Raw genomic sequence first — 14,500 nt, 5'->3', positions numbered from 1 at the left:
ATCTACTGGGTGGAGGCCAGAGATGCTGCTAAACACCCGGCAATGCACAGCCCAGCCCACAACAAAGAATTATCTGGTCTAAGCTTTTGATAGTGCCAAGGCTGAGAAACCGTAATACAAAATAATGCCACTTAAGTTTTGTGTTTCAAAAATATTGGTATTAGCATGTAATGGGCTTGTTACTTTTAAGGGACTTTATAGTTTTCTAATTTCATAGTTTTGATTTGTAATTTAACTACTAATAGATGTAACTCACATAAACAAAAGCTTTTTGGTGTCCTCAATGACGGGTAAGATTAGAAAGTTTCTGAGACTAAAAAGTTTCAGAACTCCTGATACAGACAATAGAGTGTATAGATGACAAAACCACATTTGCTGAGCAGCCCTGCACAGCAGCCACTCTAAAGAAGAGAACATTTCATGGCAGGTGTGCCCAAGGGCATGCAGTTTCTTCTCAAGGAAGGGAGGTCTAGAGTGGGCAAAGTAAAGGGGTCAGTGTGCAGAACAAGAAATACCAGTTCAAGCCTCTTCTGTGTCAGGGTTTTTCTGATCACCGTTAGGAATGCCACCATGACTAAATGCAGTCACTATTCCCAAACAGCTTCCTGTCTAGCAGGGAAGAGAGACACAGTAACTGAAATTTTATTTGAAATATGGGTAGGAAGAAAAGAAATATATGCATGGGGTGTGTGAGATCAGTGGGGATGAGCCTTAAGTTAGGGTTGTGGGGGTGAGGGAGGTTGAGTCAGGCAGGGTTCCCTGGAGGAAGGGACATCCAAGTTGAGTTTTGAAGAATGAGTAGGAATTTGGTCACTGAGAGTGGCAGGGACACTGGAGAAGGTGGTGGTTCAGGTGGTGGGACCACCATAAGCAAAGGCACAGAGATGTGAGACAAGATGATAGATGTGGAAAGATATGAAAGGGTATAGCCAAATGTAGGTTTCCTGAATTGCTTATTTTAAATGTAGTATTACATATTGCAAATTTCTAAGCACTGTTTCTCTAGGCAATAAAGAATTACCTTTTCTTAGTACATTGCTTCCTCAGCATCTCCTCTTACACTTTTAAATGCAGAGTGATCAGCAGAATGCAAAGACTCCCTAAAACCTTAATGCAATTTCAGGCTGTATCTAATATCTTAAAAACTTTATTATGCAATGTTTTACAAGTATCATTGTACAATCAACTATCTAAAATGACAGTCAAGCCTTTCTCATTTTGTAGACTGCAAGATGGCAGGAGCAGTACTAAAGCACTTTGTCTCAGCTCACCAGTGCACTGACAGAGACCAGGAATGCTCCAGTGAGTGTTCTTACATGGTGAAGGGGTCTGGAAAGCTCAATTCTTGCTGTGACACTGCTGGGCTCTCAGCATCGGACACTAACAAACTATGTATGCACAGTTTTGGAATGTTTATAAACATCAGGCTTTCTGAGTTGTTACCCCAAACTCTGCTTTATGAAGACCCCACTGTTAAACGGCGGGGGCAGAAGGCAGTTTCAGCACTCAGGCACAGTGCTCTCAAGTTTCAAAAAGTCCATTCCCCAGTAACATGTGCTTAATTTTAAAATAAGTTAAGTCCAAGACAGTCTTTGCCTCTATTACTAAAATGAATTTTAAAACTGTTAACAGTTGATTACTAAACTGAAAACCTTCATGGTAATGCTCCATTGAAAGCTCTGCTCCCTTATTTTCAAACATTTTATTTCATCTGAATTTTATGGGGCATGAAAGTACTGAACACTTGAACCTGTAATGCAAATAGAAGGTTCTTTCAGTTATTCAGGCCACCTTTTCTTCATGGCCAAATAAGTAACAAGCAAATCATATTACGTAGAGGACATAGAGAAAATTTTCCTTTATATGAATAAAAATATTTGGATACTTTACATCTAGCATAGCATAGCACAGCACAGCAAAGCAATCCAGTTTATGTTGACAAATGTAGTGAATTGTTAGAAAGTATATTACATATACAAAGGACCTTGATAGACAGATCTTTTAACCCTTGATTTTGAGAACAAGATGTCCAATTTAATTGTGTTCTTGTATTTTTTTAAGAAGATACTCCATCTGTAAATTTAAGTTTGGTTGGCCCTTTTTAGTTTTTTTGCTCAATATTTTAAACACTTCCATTTTCTTCTTTTTGTAGAGTCTTTGAGCTTCTTCTCTCTCTTGCTTTCTCCTCTCAAATTCCTGAAATTATCAACATATATAATTTTCTTTAGTAACAAACAGTGGATATAGTCCAGAAATTGCAATGAAATAGGTATCATCATATAAGCACTTTAGGTTTGTTCCTTTAGTTTTCAAAATATTGTGTTACCCATTACTAAAAGTAGTGTACATTTTGCATTTTCACTATAATACATACTATAACATAAAGTTATTAAACAATTTCAGTTATCTGTATGCAAATAAAGTCAGAGCACAGAAGAGAGAAGACATTTTTTATGAATGATTTCATCATTTAACTAGACCCAATGAAGAATTAAAAGGGACTTTAGAGTTTTTCTAGTCCATATACAACTAAAATCTTCATTTCATGAATATATTTGGTATTTTTACTTTGCCATGTGAGAGACTTCATTACAGAAAAACTTTTGGCTACATACCATATATGTGCAAAACACTGTGCTAGGCATTATGATTTTTAACCATTTAAGAATTATCATGCTCATTTCATTTGCTGAGACAAAGACTCAAGTTCATTTGAGTTTAAGGAAAAATATTTCAAAGTTATATGGTGTACAGACCAAGAAGCACTACTTGAAATGTATGGTAATATTTTTACTAAATTGAATATAAAGTTAAGTAAAAGTCTTTAAATACTGTATTATGTGCACAGTTTTTCAATTTTCCCCTGTAATGCATATAGCCCCCAAATGACACAGCCTTAAATTTGTATGGTGACTTATTAATTAACCAAGTACTGTCATATACATCATAGTACATTTTATTTTTTAAAACTTCTATGCTAGCTTTTTATCTTCATCTTACAGACAAGGAGGTGATGGTCAGTGATATGGAAAGTGATGTGACCAAGAACTGGTACAGTTATGTCTCATATCCAGATCTTGTAAAAATTCAAAATCTGAGCAATTCTCTATCATGCTACGCCATTATCACTTAAACTTATGTTCTCATGTGGTATGGCACCTCATTTATTTTAATAAGCACACAAACAGCTGGAACTTATTTGTGAATTTAGGTATCTGGAGTGTAGTTTATCCCTATGGGGTGAGTTTCACTACACAAAGTAAAACAAAAAAAAATAGTAAATAATCTTACCATCGATTATGGGTCCTTATTTAATTAATGTTCTTAATTTTGATTTCTCATGATGGCTATTAACATTTGAAATCTAAGTGACTGTTAATTTTCATAATTACAAAGCCCTAACATTTATCTAGGAAACCTGATATAAAGGAAACCTGAGGATATTAAATTTTTTCCAGTATAGTGGTCCTTACTGTACTTCTGGTATACTATGTTCAAAGGTGGCAGAAATCAGATGGGCAGCTGAAAAAAGGCAGAAAGTAATAAGCTATGAAACAAAGGTCCACTATTTCAATGGAGAAATGTTTCTGCTTCATCTTAGCCTGCCACCAGTGTAAGAATAATCATAAAAATTTTAGATGTGAAATTTCCAGATTTCTTAATTACATAAATTCTAAAGCTAAAACATTAAAAAAAATTATGTATCAGTGCCATCTTTGGGGAATTTAAAGTGATAGATAATGATAACTTTGTTGAAGTAGATAATTTTGTTTTCCTTATTGGAAAAGTCTATTCTAATTTTGGGTTTCTTAATGATTACAGGGAGTAGTAACTTTTTTCTAAGTTAATCTAGTAGGCTTTTTAATTGGTAAGACCAACTCTTTATAGTAAAAACAAAATTTTTATTCATCTCCTGTCTGGCTTTTACTTGCTTCAATGTAAAATTATGAAAATCATCTGTAAAATTATGAAAGTCATCTGTATTTTTCTCATGTCAGTGGTTCTCAAATTTTATTACACATGAGAATTTCTTGAGTTTCTCGTTAAAAGTGCAAGCTCCTGGAACAAACCTTTAGTAACTATTATTCTAGAAGCTCATATGATTAACCTATGAGCAACATCTTTAAAATCCTATTTTTGACCACCTCTCTAGGATAATATAAGTAATCAAGGAATTTGAATATGTTGAAATTCTCCAATTCTGCTCATGCCATTCATTTACTAAACAAATATTTACAGGGGCATACTATGTGACCCATGCTCAGAAACAGTCTCTATATACGTTTTGCATAAATAGGAAAAATGAATCTAAATATTTTTAAAGATCTTACTTGTTTCTTAGCATCACGCTTAGCTTGTATTTGTTCATATTCTTCTTGTGCTTTTTGATTTGATGTTTTCTTTTTATTTTTCTTTGGAATTGTAACAAAGCTTTATAAGATAAAGAAATAAGTCACAATGATTAAAAACAATATAACTAAAATTATGACAACTTTGTCAACTATAGCACTTGTGTAGTAAAATCTAACTAATGCAATTTAATAGAAAGGAAGAGAGGAGGGGAAAGAGGACATTAATTTTATCAACAAAATACATAACATTATTAAAAGTGTAGTTACAGCTTTCAAGATAGATTACAAGGTGGTAAGTGGAGACTTTTGGAAAAATATTTTACCAGGGAATATACAGAAAGATCTGAAAGATCCTAGAATGTTAAAAAAAATTTTTTAAACAAACAACAGGAAACCAGCATATGAATGGCAGGAATAACAGCCTAAAGAAGGCATTAAATTGATGGACATAATGGAAATTGTGGGTGTACATGAATTTTAAATCCAAAGTTCTTTGACCACTTCATCTCTACTCCACTTCACACACTTAGTCAAAAGTGACCACGCTTCCACTTAGAACTGTTCTATCTTGAAGTACTTCTCACCCCTCTGAAGGTGTCCTACCCTGCAGGGAACTGATGTACCTGTCAATGGCAATTGTAGCTCAGCCCCGGGAGAAAGCCCATAAGCATGCGGTGGCATGCAGGATGCCAAACCCACAGATCAGCTTTCCAGTGGGAAGCCAGGCCTGCATTATAGCTAGCCTGCTTTGTGACTTGTTCTTGCTAAAACTCCCTCACCCTGAGTTGAGGCAGCAAATGCTTACTGCATACCTTTAAAGTAACTTCCTGAAGTCTGTGCTAATTCTCCCAAGGATTGACTGAAGTGTAACCAGACCAATTACACTTTTTGTTCCCTTGCATTTGCAACATTTTTTCCTTGTTAATCTGGAAGGAGTAACCAGTAACATCCTTTTCCCTGTTATCTGTGAAAAGTAATTACCTAAAGCAAACCTAAGCATAATGAATGAAAACCTTCTTTGATGTATGCTATTAGAAAGCCAATAAAAGCTTGTCAAGGCAAGGGTTGGCGTGCTCTCCCCTTGAAAGAGTGGCCGTGCTGTCCCTTTTCCTCCGCAGGACTTCAGTGGTCCATGTGATCTTGTCTCGTCTCATCCACAACGCCAGGGACACTGTGGGCCAGTGTCCGCATCACCACCCTGCTGCTACTAATTCAACTACTTAGGCCCAGACTCCATTCCTCAGGCTACCTGATTCATTAATAATCTTCATTTTTCCTGTCTCTCAACTTTTCACTACACCAACTCCATAACAGAGTATAAAATATTTCAGCAGTTACCTTCTTAAAGTAAACAAATATATAAATTACCCATCACCAATCTCTAGATCCTCTCTAACAATCCCCCATTCCCTACCCATTCATAGTCAAGTGTCCAGAAAGAACAGCGAATAGACTACGAAAGTCACTTCATATTCACTTCTTAACTCTGCAACCTTATTTCTGCTCTCACACTGCAATCAAAGCACCCATGCCAAAACAGTGATGACCTTCCAGCCAAACACGATGATCAACTCAACAGGCACTTTCCAGTCTCAACTGACTATTCACTACTTTTGAAAATTCCATTCCCTTAGTTCTGGTGACATTCTGTTCTCCTGATCCTAACTGCCCCTTCTCAGTGTGTCATGCTGGAGCCTCTTTCTCTTTTAACTCCAGGTTTTTCCCCAACTGTTGTTTGGTCTCCACATTCTTCTTGGATAGTCATATCCATGACCATGGCTTTGGATGATGCTACATGTAAGGGTAAAAACTTCATCAGGGTTATCTATTGAAAATCTTCTCTCCAAGGTCACTAACAACTGGTAGGACCACAAATACAAAGACCTGTTCTCAGTCTTGTTTTTCTTGGATTTGAAGTATTAGAGAGCTGACTAATCCTCTACCTTGCACAATTCTATACTGACCTAGCTGTCACTGTATTTCCCTCTTTTTCCATTTAAGGCAGTTCTACCGAACTCTAATGACAACTTTTCTCCACTTTCACTTTGAAATAAATCTTTAAAAATGTTATTTTCACCTAAGAAGATCAGAATCTTGTGTCATGATTAAACCCTCCTCACTTCAATTAACACTGGAAATGATTTATTCCTACATTTCTAGCGCTAATTTTCTGCCTGAGATTTATTATTAATTTTCTGCCATTACTCAATAATATGATGGACAAACCTACTGAAAAACTGAGTTTTTAGTGTCTCTGTCTTCATGCCCAAGTATACTTTTTCCTGGTGTCCCAGTTCCTATTACATTTAGCACAAATAGCTCACAATTTTAAAAGACAGAATTTTAGTGAAGTAAAAGGTATGGTGCCACCCTGGCTAGGTAGCTCAGTTGGTTAGAGTGTCATCCCAGTAAGCCAGGGTTGTGAGTTTGATCTCTGGTCAGGGCACATACAAGCAGTGATCAATGAGTGCATAAATAAGTGGAACAACAAATCAATGCCTCTCTGTCTTTCTTTCTCCCCCCTTTCCTGTCTCCCTCTAAAATCAATAAATACAACTTTTAAAAAAGTTATGGTCCCAAATAACACCTGGCTTCTTTGCAAGTTTGGATTTTAGCATTTTTTTTTTTAACAGTGGGATAGATGCGGAGAAAGCTTTAAAGGCAGCACTTATAAAAACAAAGCGTTAGGGAGTTATGCCATTTCTGTTTTAACTGAGACTAAGTCAACATCCTCTAGGGGAAAAAAATAACCTGGGTTGATAATAGCAGTAGCAGCAGCAGCCGCCAGCCCTCATATAGCGCTTCCCATGTACCATACACTTTTTAAAGTACCTTATAACAAATAAGCTCAGCTAGTCACGATAGGCCAGAGACACCATAGAGTCTGTGAATGATCCCCCCTGATGAGGTACAAGATGGCAACTCTGAATTACTTATTATCTTTTCCATTTTAGAGAAGAGGACAGTGGGTACCAGCATGCTAAGTCCATCTCTTGAGTCCATCCATCCACATTGTTAACCACCACACTATACCTCTAAAAAAATATTTTAAAAAACATTTATTAACAACAAGCATTAACCACAAATAGGTTAAATGTACTTGAGAGGCTAAATCTAAAACCCAGATATTTTCATTCCCATTCCATTACTTCTCCAATTAAACTAACCTAGCCTAATTTGATCATTTAAGATAAACAGAAAACCTCCACGAAAAAATTTTCACCTAATTATACTTCCAAGATGCCTCAAACGACAATTCTAATTTCTACATAAATTGCCCTATAATTTCTTTCATAAAACAGTACTTAAATTTAAAACAAAGGATTTCAAAATAATACATACTTTACCCTTTCTTCTTTACATTGTTCTTCTAGTTGAGGCTGGTCAATGCTACCATGTTCTTCTGATAAAGCCGGGTCAACGTTACACTGTTCTGCTGGCAAAGCCTGATTAATTTGTTTTAGCAAAGGCTGGTTAACTTTCCTAAGTTGCTTCCTGAGTCTTTTCTCTTCAGCTAAATAGAGATGTTTCAGATGATCTGGATATCGATCTGTGAATTGGGAATCCTGTGAAGTTTGAGCCTTCTTTTCCCTCCATAGCAATTTCTTGTAATTTTGCTGAATCTTCAATTTTCTTCGAAATGCAAAACCTTGTCCTACATTTAAGAATAACAATCAATTACCTCCTCAGAAAATAAGTTGTATGAATGTAGCTGTTAATTTTAGACGGAAAACCTTTTTCACCATCACATTCAGATGCTACAATGACTGTTTTGCTTTGAGAGATTTCTGCAAGACACAAGTTTAAGCTAACGGAGTGAACAGTAAGGTGGTTCTCTGCAAAAAGAGCAGGAAACAGTCGCACAGTCACTTCAAGTAAGAATCTCAAGTAAGGTAATATAACTACGGTGTTGCACAACTCGTTTATTGAACTCACAAATGAAAACAATTCATTAAATTATCTACAAGACTTAATCTAGGTCTTCAATCAATACTTAAGGGAAAAAAACACACATCACAGCTTTTTTCTTTATTAGAGGAACTACTACACGCCCTATTTTTAAAAGTAACTCAACACAAAAGAGAGAAGATGGTGTATGACTGTCTAAACAGCTAGCTGAACTTACTAATGTCTATACGTTCCAAACGAGATCTGAGGAAACTCACGGACAAGACAAAGTGACAAACACAAGCTAAAGCGAAGGAAAGAATGACCAATAAAGACTGGAGAGCTCTGGGTTATTTGTAATCAGCAAGGGTACAGGGCAGATTTTTGGCCCTATCCTATTCTCTATCCTTTTCCAGAATACATGCACAGATGGACCCGTAGATGCTCTCTGCTTACGGTTTCGTGAACTGTAGAGGAAGAGCCCTGATCAAGAACCGGATAAGTCGGGAAAAATGTTTAAAGATAAAACGCTAGCAAAACTACCTCGTCCTCCCACCCAGAGCCAGGACACCCACGTACTCAGCTGGTTTAGGAATGATTCCGTCTGCCCCAAACAGGGTCGGATCTAGTTCCTAAATCCTGCGTCCTGCCCCCGCACGCCTCGTATTTTAAGACTTCACAAGCCTGAAGACTTGAATGACTGCCTTCTTACATACCCTCGCGAACGCTCCCCACGAAGGGCTGCCGATGGTTAGGTCGCCACGTCTTCTGTTTCACGTTCTTATTCTTGAATCCGACCGCAGAAATTCCTTCGTCCTGCGTCCCAAAACTTCCCTTCCGCCCCCTCGCAGCAGGCCTCACTGGCGCCATTGCACACCGACGCCGTCGCCAGAAAGCCACCACGGGCGCTGTCAAAATACGTCATCAGGCCGAAGCAATCAATCGCCCAACTCCAGTGTAGATCCGAGCTCTATTTACCGGGCTTGTGTTACTTTTTCGCCTCACCACCACATTTGCGCCACCTGCAGCTCGGGAGGGTGAGCGTCATGGAGGCTTTTTGCTCTCTCCCAGTGACCCCGGACTTGTCCACGCTGCGTGCCAAGTTGCAGGGGCTGCTGCAGTTCCTGAGGAAAGCCCTGCCCATTTCCAGTGCACATACAGTGGACTTCTACACGGAGTCCGTATGGGAGAAATTGGTCGACCTGTCTCCGGAAACTGTGCTGGAAGTGCTGAAGAGGTCGACGAGGGAGGCACTGGCCCGGCCCTCGGACACGCGCCCCCTGATGGAAGCCGGGAAGGAATCAGGTGCAGGGAGGGTGGGAGGACCGACTGGGAGACGGAGGTGGTCGGGAGCCGCCAATCCTGCCCTCTAGCGGAAACCGAGCAGTACTGTGTGAGCCGCGGGGCCGGGCCGCGAGGCTAGCCCTAGCGGAAAGTGGAGACGGGGATCAGATTATCGGAGGGGTGGTGCGGACACACTGTCTGGGGATCTCAACTTTCGTTCCTGGGTGCTTGTGTATTTCCACAGTTTGAAGAGAACTGTTTGAAGAGAACTAGAAACAGACAAGGGCTTTCATTCATTTAGTAATTCAGCAATATTTTTTGACTGGGAGGAAACAAGAACAGTGTTCTCATAGTGCTTATAGGTTCCTTATGGAAATACGAACGAAGGTAAATCAACACTTAAGACATCAGGATAATTTCAAATGATGATAATGGAACAAGAAGAAAATGAAAACAGGCAAATAAGATAGCAATTGTGCGAGAAGGCTACTTTAACTTAGGTGGTCGGGAGTGTGAGAAGGCGCCAGCCCAAATTGAGCCACAGGAAGGGATTTCAGGCCCTGGGGATTGCAGAGGCCCTGAGGCTGTAAAGGGCAGGCCTGACAGGTCCTGGTAGAGGCTGGAACCAGGTGCGGAGCAGCGTCCGTGTAGAGGTCTGGGAGGTAGGCAGGGGCTGGATGCCCAGGGCTTTCTAGGTAGCCTTGGGGGGTAAAGGTGATAAACTTTGGAGCCATTTAGTCAGTATAATAACCTAACTTACATTTGAAAAGACAACTCTGATAGTTATTTGAAGAATAGACTAGTGGGGCAAAGCCGAGAGGCCAGTTAGAAGAGATTTTCAATACTATTGAATACAAGAAAGAGATGATTATATCCTGGACTAGGTTGGTGGCAGTGAAGATCTGGAATATTTTCTAGCTTATTGAACATTGTTTATAAAGTATTTACTATGTGCCTTGAACTTTTGTAGGCTATGGAGTTTCTTAACCTCAAGAAACTTAGATTCAACCAAGACTAGTATATTTCGGAAGTAGAACGTTGGGAGGACAGTAATGAGCTCCTGTTTTTTTCTCCTACTTTGCTTCCAGGTGCTTCTAACCTTGCCCTTGCTATTCATTGATCATTCTCTGAATGCAAAGCACCACTAGAGAAGTCTCCTAAAATAGGACTTGGTAAATACTGGTTTCTTTCAAGTGACAGTTTATTGTTGGAAACTTAGGCACATTTTCAGTTTTCTCTCCCAATATCCACTACTTATGATAATATGGCAACTTAAACTGCAAAAGAGCAGAGACTGTGTTTGTCCTATAAATACATGTATTCCCAGTACTTAGTAAAATAACTGGCATGCATTAAATGCTCAATGAATATTTGTTACATGAATGAATGAATAGGAGCTTCTGTAACCAGAAAAGACACCGGTGTTCGGGCTGCCTGTCACTACCAAATCCAATAAGCAATGACAGTGATTGAATCTTTTATAGGCGCTTTATTCAGATGGCCGGCAATCCGAGAAGATGGCGGGTTCATACCCTAACAAACCGTCTTACTCTCTTTCCCAGCCAGATCTTTTATAAGGGGGTTGGGGGAGGGCAAACAAGGTGTCAGCGAAAGCCTTTGAAATTCAACAGTTGCCTCCAAGGGGGAAGGGTAGTTGCTTGCTTCTTCCTGGTACAGACGTCTCCAAGAGGTCATCTGCTTACTCTTAGGCGCCAAGATAGGCCTTATCTGTAGTTACTGAAACAAAAACTTAACATACAACATTACTTGCTAGATTTATGACTATTTACTTTAAGCTAAATTTTCCCAAGTCTTAAGCCCCTATCACTTCCCCACAAAAGAAAAGAAACTACCTTTTTAAAAAATATAAAGCCCAAGACTTTCATATGGGTTTAACTTTGTCTTCATGCAATGGAAGAATTAGATTATCTTACATATTCTAAATAATAATAATAGGATTACTTGATAGTTATTATTTACTCTGCAGTATATTAAGTGTTTTCTTGCACGTTTTCTCTTTTAATATATACATCAGCCTTGCAGGATGGGTTCTGTTTCTCCCAGGTTATGAAATTGCAGCTTGAGAAGTTAATTTGCCAAGGGCACAGCTCTTCATGGAGTTTCAAACTTTGGTCATCTGGCCATAGAGTCTGAGCTCTTTGCCACCATGATAAAAGTCTACTCTGAATTATTTAGGAATGAATTCCGAAGGTCATGATTATCAAAACTGATATTTTTGTGACACTAACACATTCTTATTTTTTGTTTTATTTTTATTGTATCCCTTTCAAGAATCTAAGCATTGTTTTGTTCACTGCTGTATACCTAGTGCCTGGAATAATGCCTGGTCAGAGTAAGTGGTTAGTAAATATTTGGCAAGTGATTAAATGAATGAATGAATGATACCACTTATTTAGGCTAGAAATAAACTTCTAACATCTTTTGGGAAAACCTGTTGATCAATTTTGTATCTCTCCAACAAAGGTAGAATCTAGGCTCAATTGTTCAGCTATGAAATGTCTTTGGCCCTTCAAACTCTTTTATAGAAAATACTCATTTTTACAGACAGTCAGCTGCCTATAGTGTTAAAAAGAATATATTTTTATAATTTATGTTTATAAGGAATATTCCATCAGGGACTCACAAAGAGTAAGGTTTTGTAATAGGAGTTACAAATAAACACAATTCCCAGAGCTGCAACAAGCTAATGCACAGTGTGTGGAAGTACACTAACAGATGTTTGGCACAATTATTTGGTGTTTTATAAACCAAGTATTTTCTGAAAATCCTCAGTGTGGCTATTTCGGTAGATTTCTCTTGCCAGGTGATCTTCTGGCCCAGTCAGAGTCCCGAAAGTTGTTCTCTGTTCAACTAAAAAGATCTAGCTGAAAATAATCTTGATTCTCCAAAATAAAAAGGAAATATGTTGAAAATAATTATATTGCAAGGACATAAAGTGTGGGTGTTATGGATTGAACTGTGTCCTCCAAATTTTATACGCTGAAGCTCTAACGCCTAAATGTGACTGTCTCTGGATATGGTCTCTTTAAGGAGGTAATTAATGTTTTAACGAGGCCCCTAATCCAATAGGAGGAGGAAGAGTCACCAGGAGGGCACACATAGAGAAAAACAATGTCAGGATATAGCGAGAAGGCAGCCACTTATAAGCCCAGGAGAGAGGCTTCACCAGAGATCAACTCTGGCAGCACCTTAATGTTGGACTTTCAGGTTCTAGGACTGTGAGAAGGAAAATGTATTTGTTGTTCAAGCCACCTTGTCTGTGGTATGTTGCTAAGAGCCTGAGCAGATGGTACAATGGGCTTTGCAGACAGGCTACCTGGATTCAGGTCCTGGCTCCCCCACTTGAAAGCTTTGTTAACTTGGCCTTTAACTCTTTGGGATAATTACAGAATCTACTTGATGGGGTACTATGAAAATTAAATCAGTTAATACATAGAAAGGGTTAAGCTTGTGCCCAAGAAATAGCAGCACTTAATCCACTCATTTATTTGACTAATGTTTATTGAGCACCTTCTACCTCCCAGGCCTTGTTCTAGGCCTTACGGTTATGGTCTTGAACCCAACGAAGTCCCGTGTGGAGCTGATGTTTAGTGAGAGTATAGACTTAGTAAACTCTCTGTGTAATATTAGGTAGCATGGATACAATAAAGAAAAGCATGACATACAAGGGGTAGCAGTGCAGAGGAATGCTATTTTAGATACAGTGATCATGATCAGGAAATCTTACCTATCAAGACAAAATTTGAACAGAGACGTGAAGAAAGTGAGCAAGCCAGTCGTGCAGCCGTCTGAGGGAAGAGTGTTCAAGCTGAGGGAAGAACAGGTGCCTAAGCTGGAGCATACTGGGTATGCTGGAAGCACCGCACAGCTGTTCAGGGCAGATTGGTAATAGATAAGGTTGGAGAGGTGGCGTGAGGCAACTTCGTGTAGGACTTGTAGGCCATACCGAGGGTTGGCTTTTACTCTGAATGAAATGGCATGCACTCTAAGGATTTTGCTTGATGGTGTGATGTGATTTATGTTTCAAAGAGATGACTCTGGCTTCTGTGTGAAGAGGTTATTGAAAGGTAAGGGAGGAAGCAGAAAGACAAGATAGAAGCTATTAAAGTTGTCCATGGAGGCTTCAGATAATGGCAGATTGAAGAGGTCAGGCAATTTCTCTAGCAGATAACGATAAATCCTGGCCAGGTTCCTTTATGTGTGCATGTGTATGATTAATTTACCATATTTTACCTGAACAATACAGAAAATCTATGCCCACAATAGATTATTATTTTGTGGAGTTTTCTCTTGAATTATTTTTATTGCATTTAATAGATTAAATTTCTTTCTGGCCATCCTATGTCGTTTTTGTTGGTGACGATGATGGTGGTGACTGGTGCATTGAAATTGCTCTCACATGTAATTTGGGGCACATGGAGCTAGAAAGCGTGTTGGAAATAGAAAGTGAGAACAGAGAAAGAATGAGTGTCATCTGTTTAGCCCTATTGTATTTGACTTCTGTTTATTCACTTTCCTTATATATTTTATCCTGGGTTACTATTGCAATTATAAGTGAGGTTGAGCAAAACATGCAAATAAAATCTGTGGAAACTCAGGATAACTTGTCAACATACTTTGTTTGTTATATAGAAAGTGCTTTTATTTTTTTAGATGAGACCATTTAGATTTGGAATTTATATTCTAGTTTTTAATAGTATAAACCCACGTCTGTTCTCCACCTCACCCGATACCTTTCAAGTATTAAAAAGCTCAGCAAAACAAAGTTCATGGAGCGTACTCTTCTCTATGGCATTTTTTCCCTCATTCTACTTAAATTCCACTTCTGTTTAGCCAATCAGAACAAACTTGAATATCCATTTTATGTTGTTGTTTGTTTGTTTAAATTATGTCAAATCATTAGCCTTGCAGTTATAGTAACCTATCTTCATGGTTTATGATAATTTAGATTCTTT

At 38.5% G+C, this 14,500-nt stretch overlaps 2 protein-coding genes across 3 annotated transcripts in view; one reads left to right on the top strand and one right to left on the bottom strand.

The window, feature by feature from the left end:
* Nucleotides 1-1,131: 1,131 nt before the first annotated feature.
* Nucleotides 1,132-9,262, bottom strand: CCDC59 (coiled-coil domain containing 59). Its single transcript, XM_028532880.2, has 4 exons — nucleotides 8,957-9,262; nucleotides 7,695-8,007; nucleotides 4,332-4,431; nucleotides 1,132-2,196 (listed from the first exon to the last, which is right to left on the bottom strand). Exons 1-4 carry the CDS (start codon nucleotides 9,108-9,110, stop codon nucleotides 2,035-2,037), a joined length of 729 nt encoding a protein of 242 aa, XP_028388681.1. The 5' UTR covers nucleotides 9,111-9,262; the 3' UTR covers nucleotides 1,132-2,034.
* The window catches only part of METTL25 (methyltransferase like 25), a 102,757-nt gene continuing 97,518 nt past the window's right edge, over nucleotides 9,262-14,500 (top strand). For both annotated transcript variants that reach the window (XM_036018614.1, XM_028532881.2), the window contains exon 1: nucleotides 9,262-9,545. In XM_036018614.1, coding sequence (XP_035874507.1) covers nucleotides 9,287-9,545 — 259 coding nt within the window. In that variant the 5' untranslated portion in view covers nucleotides 9,262-9,286. The remainder of the gene's footprint in view (nucleotides 9,546-14,500) is intronic.

Source organism: Phyllostomus discolor, chromosome 2 (assembly GCF_004126475.2).
Source record: "Phyllostomus discolor isolate MPI-MPIP mPhyDis1 chromosome 2, mPhyDis1.pri.v3, whole genome shotgun sequence".
Lineage (NCBI taxonomy): Eukaryota > Metazoa > Chordata > Mammalia > Chiroptera > Phyllostomidae > Phyllostomus > Phyllostomus discolor.
Note: the sequence above shows the minus strand (reverse complement) of the source record. Positions and strands in the feature narration are given on the sequence as shown.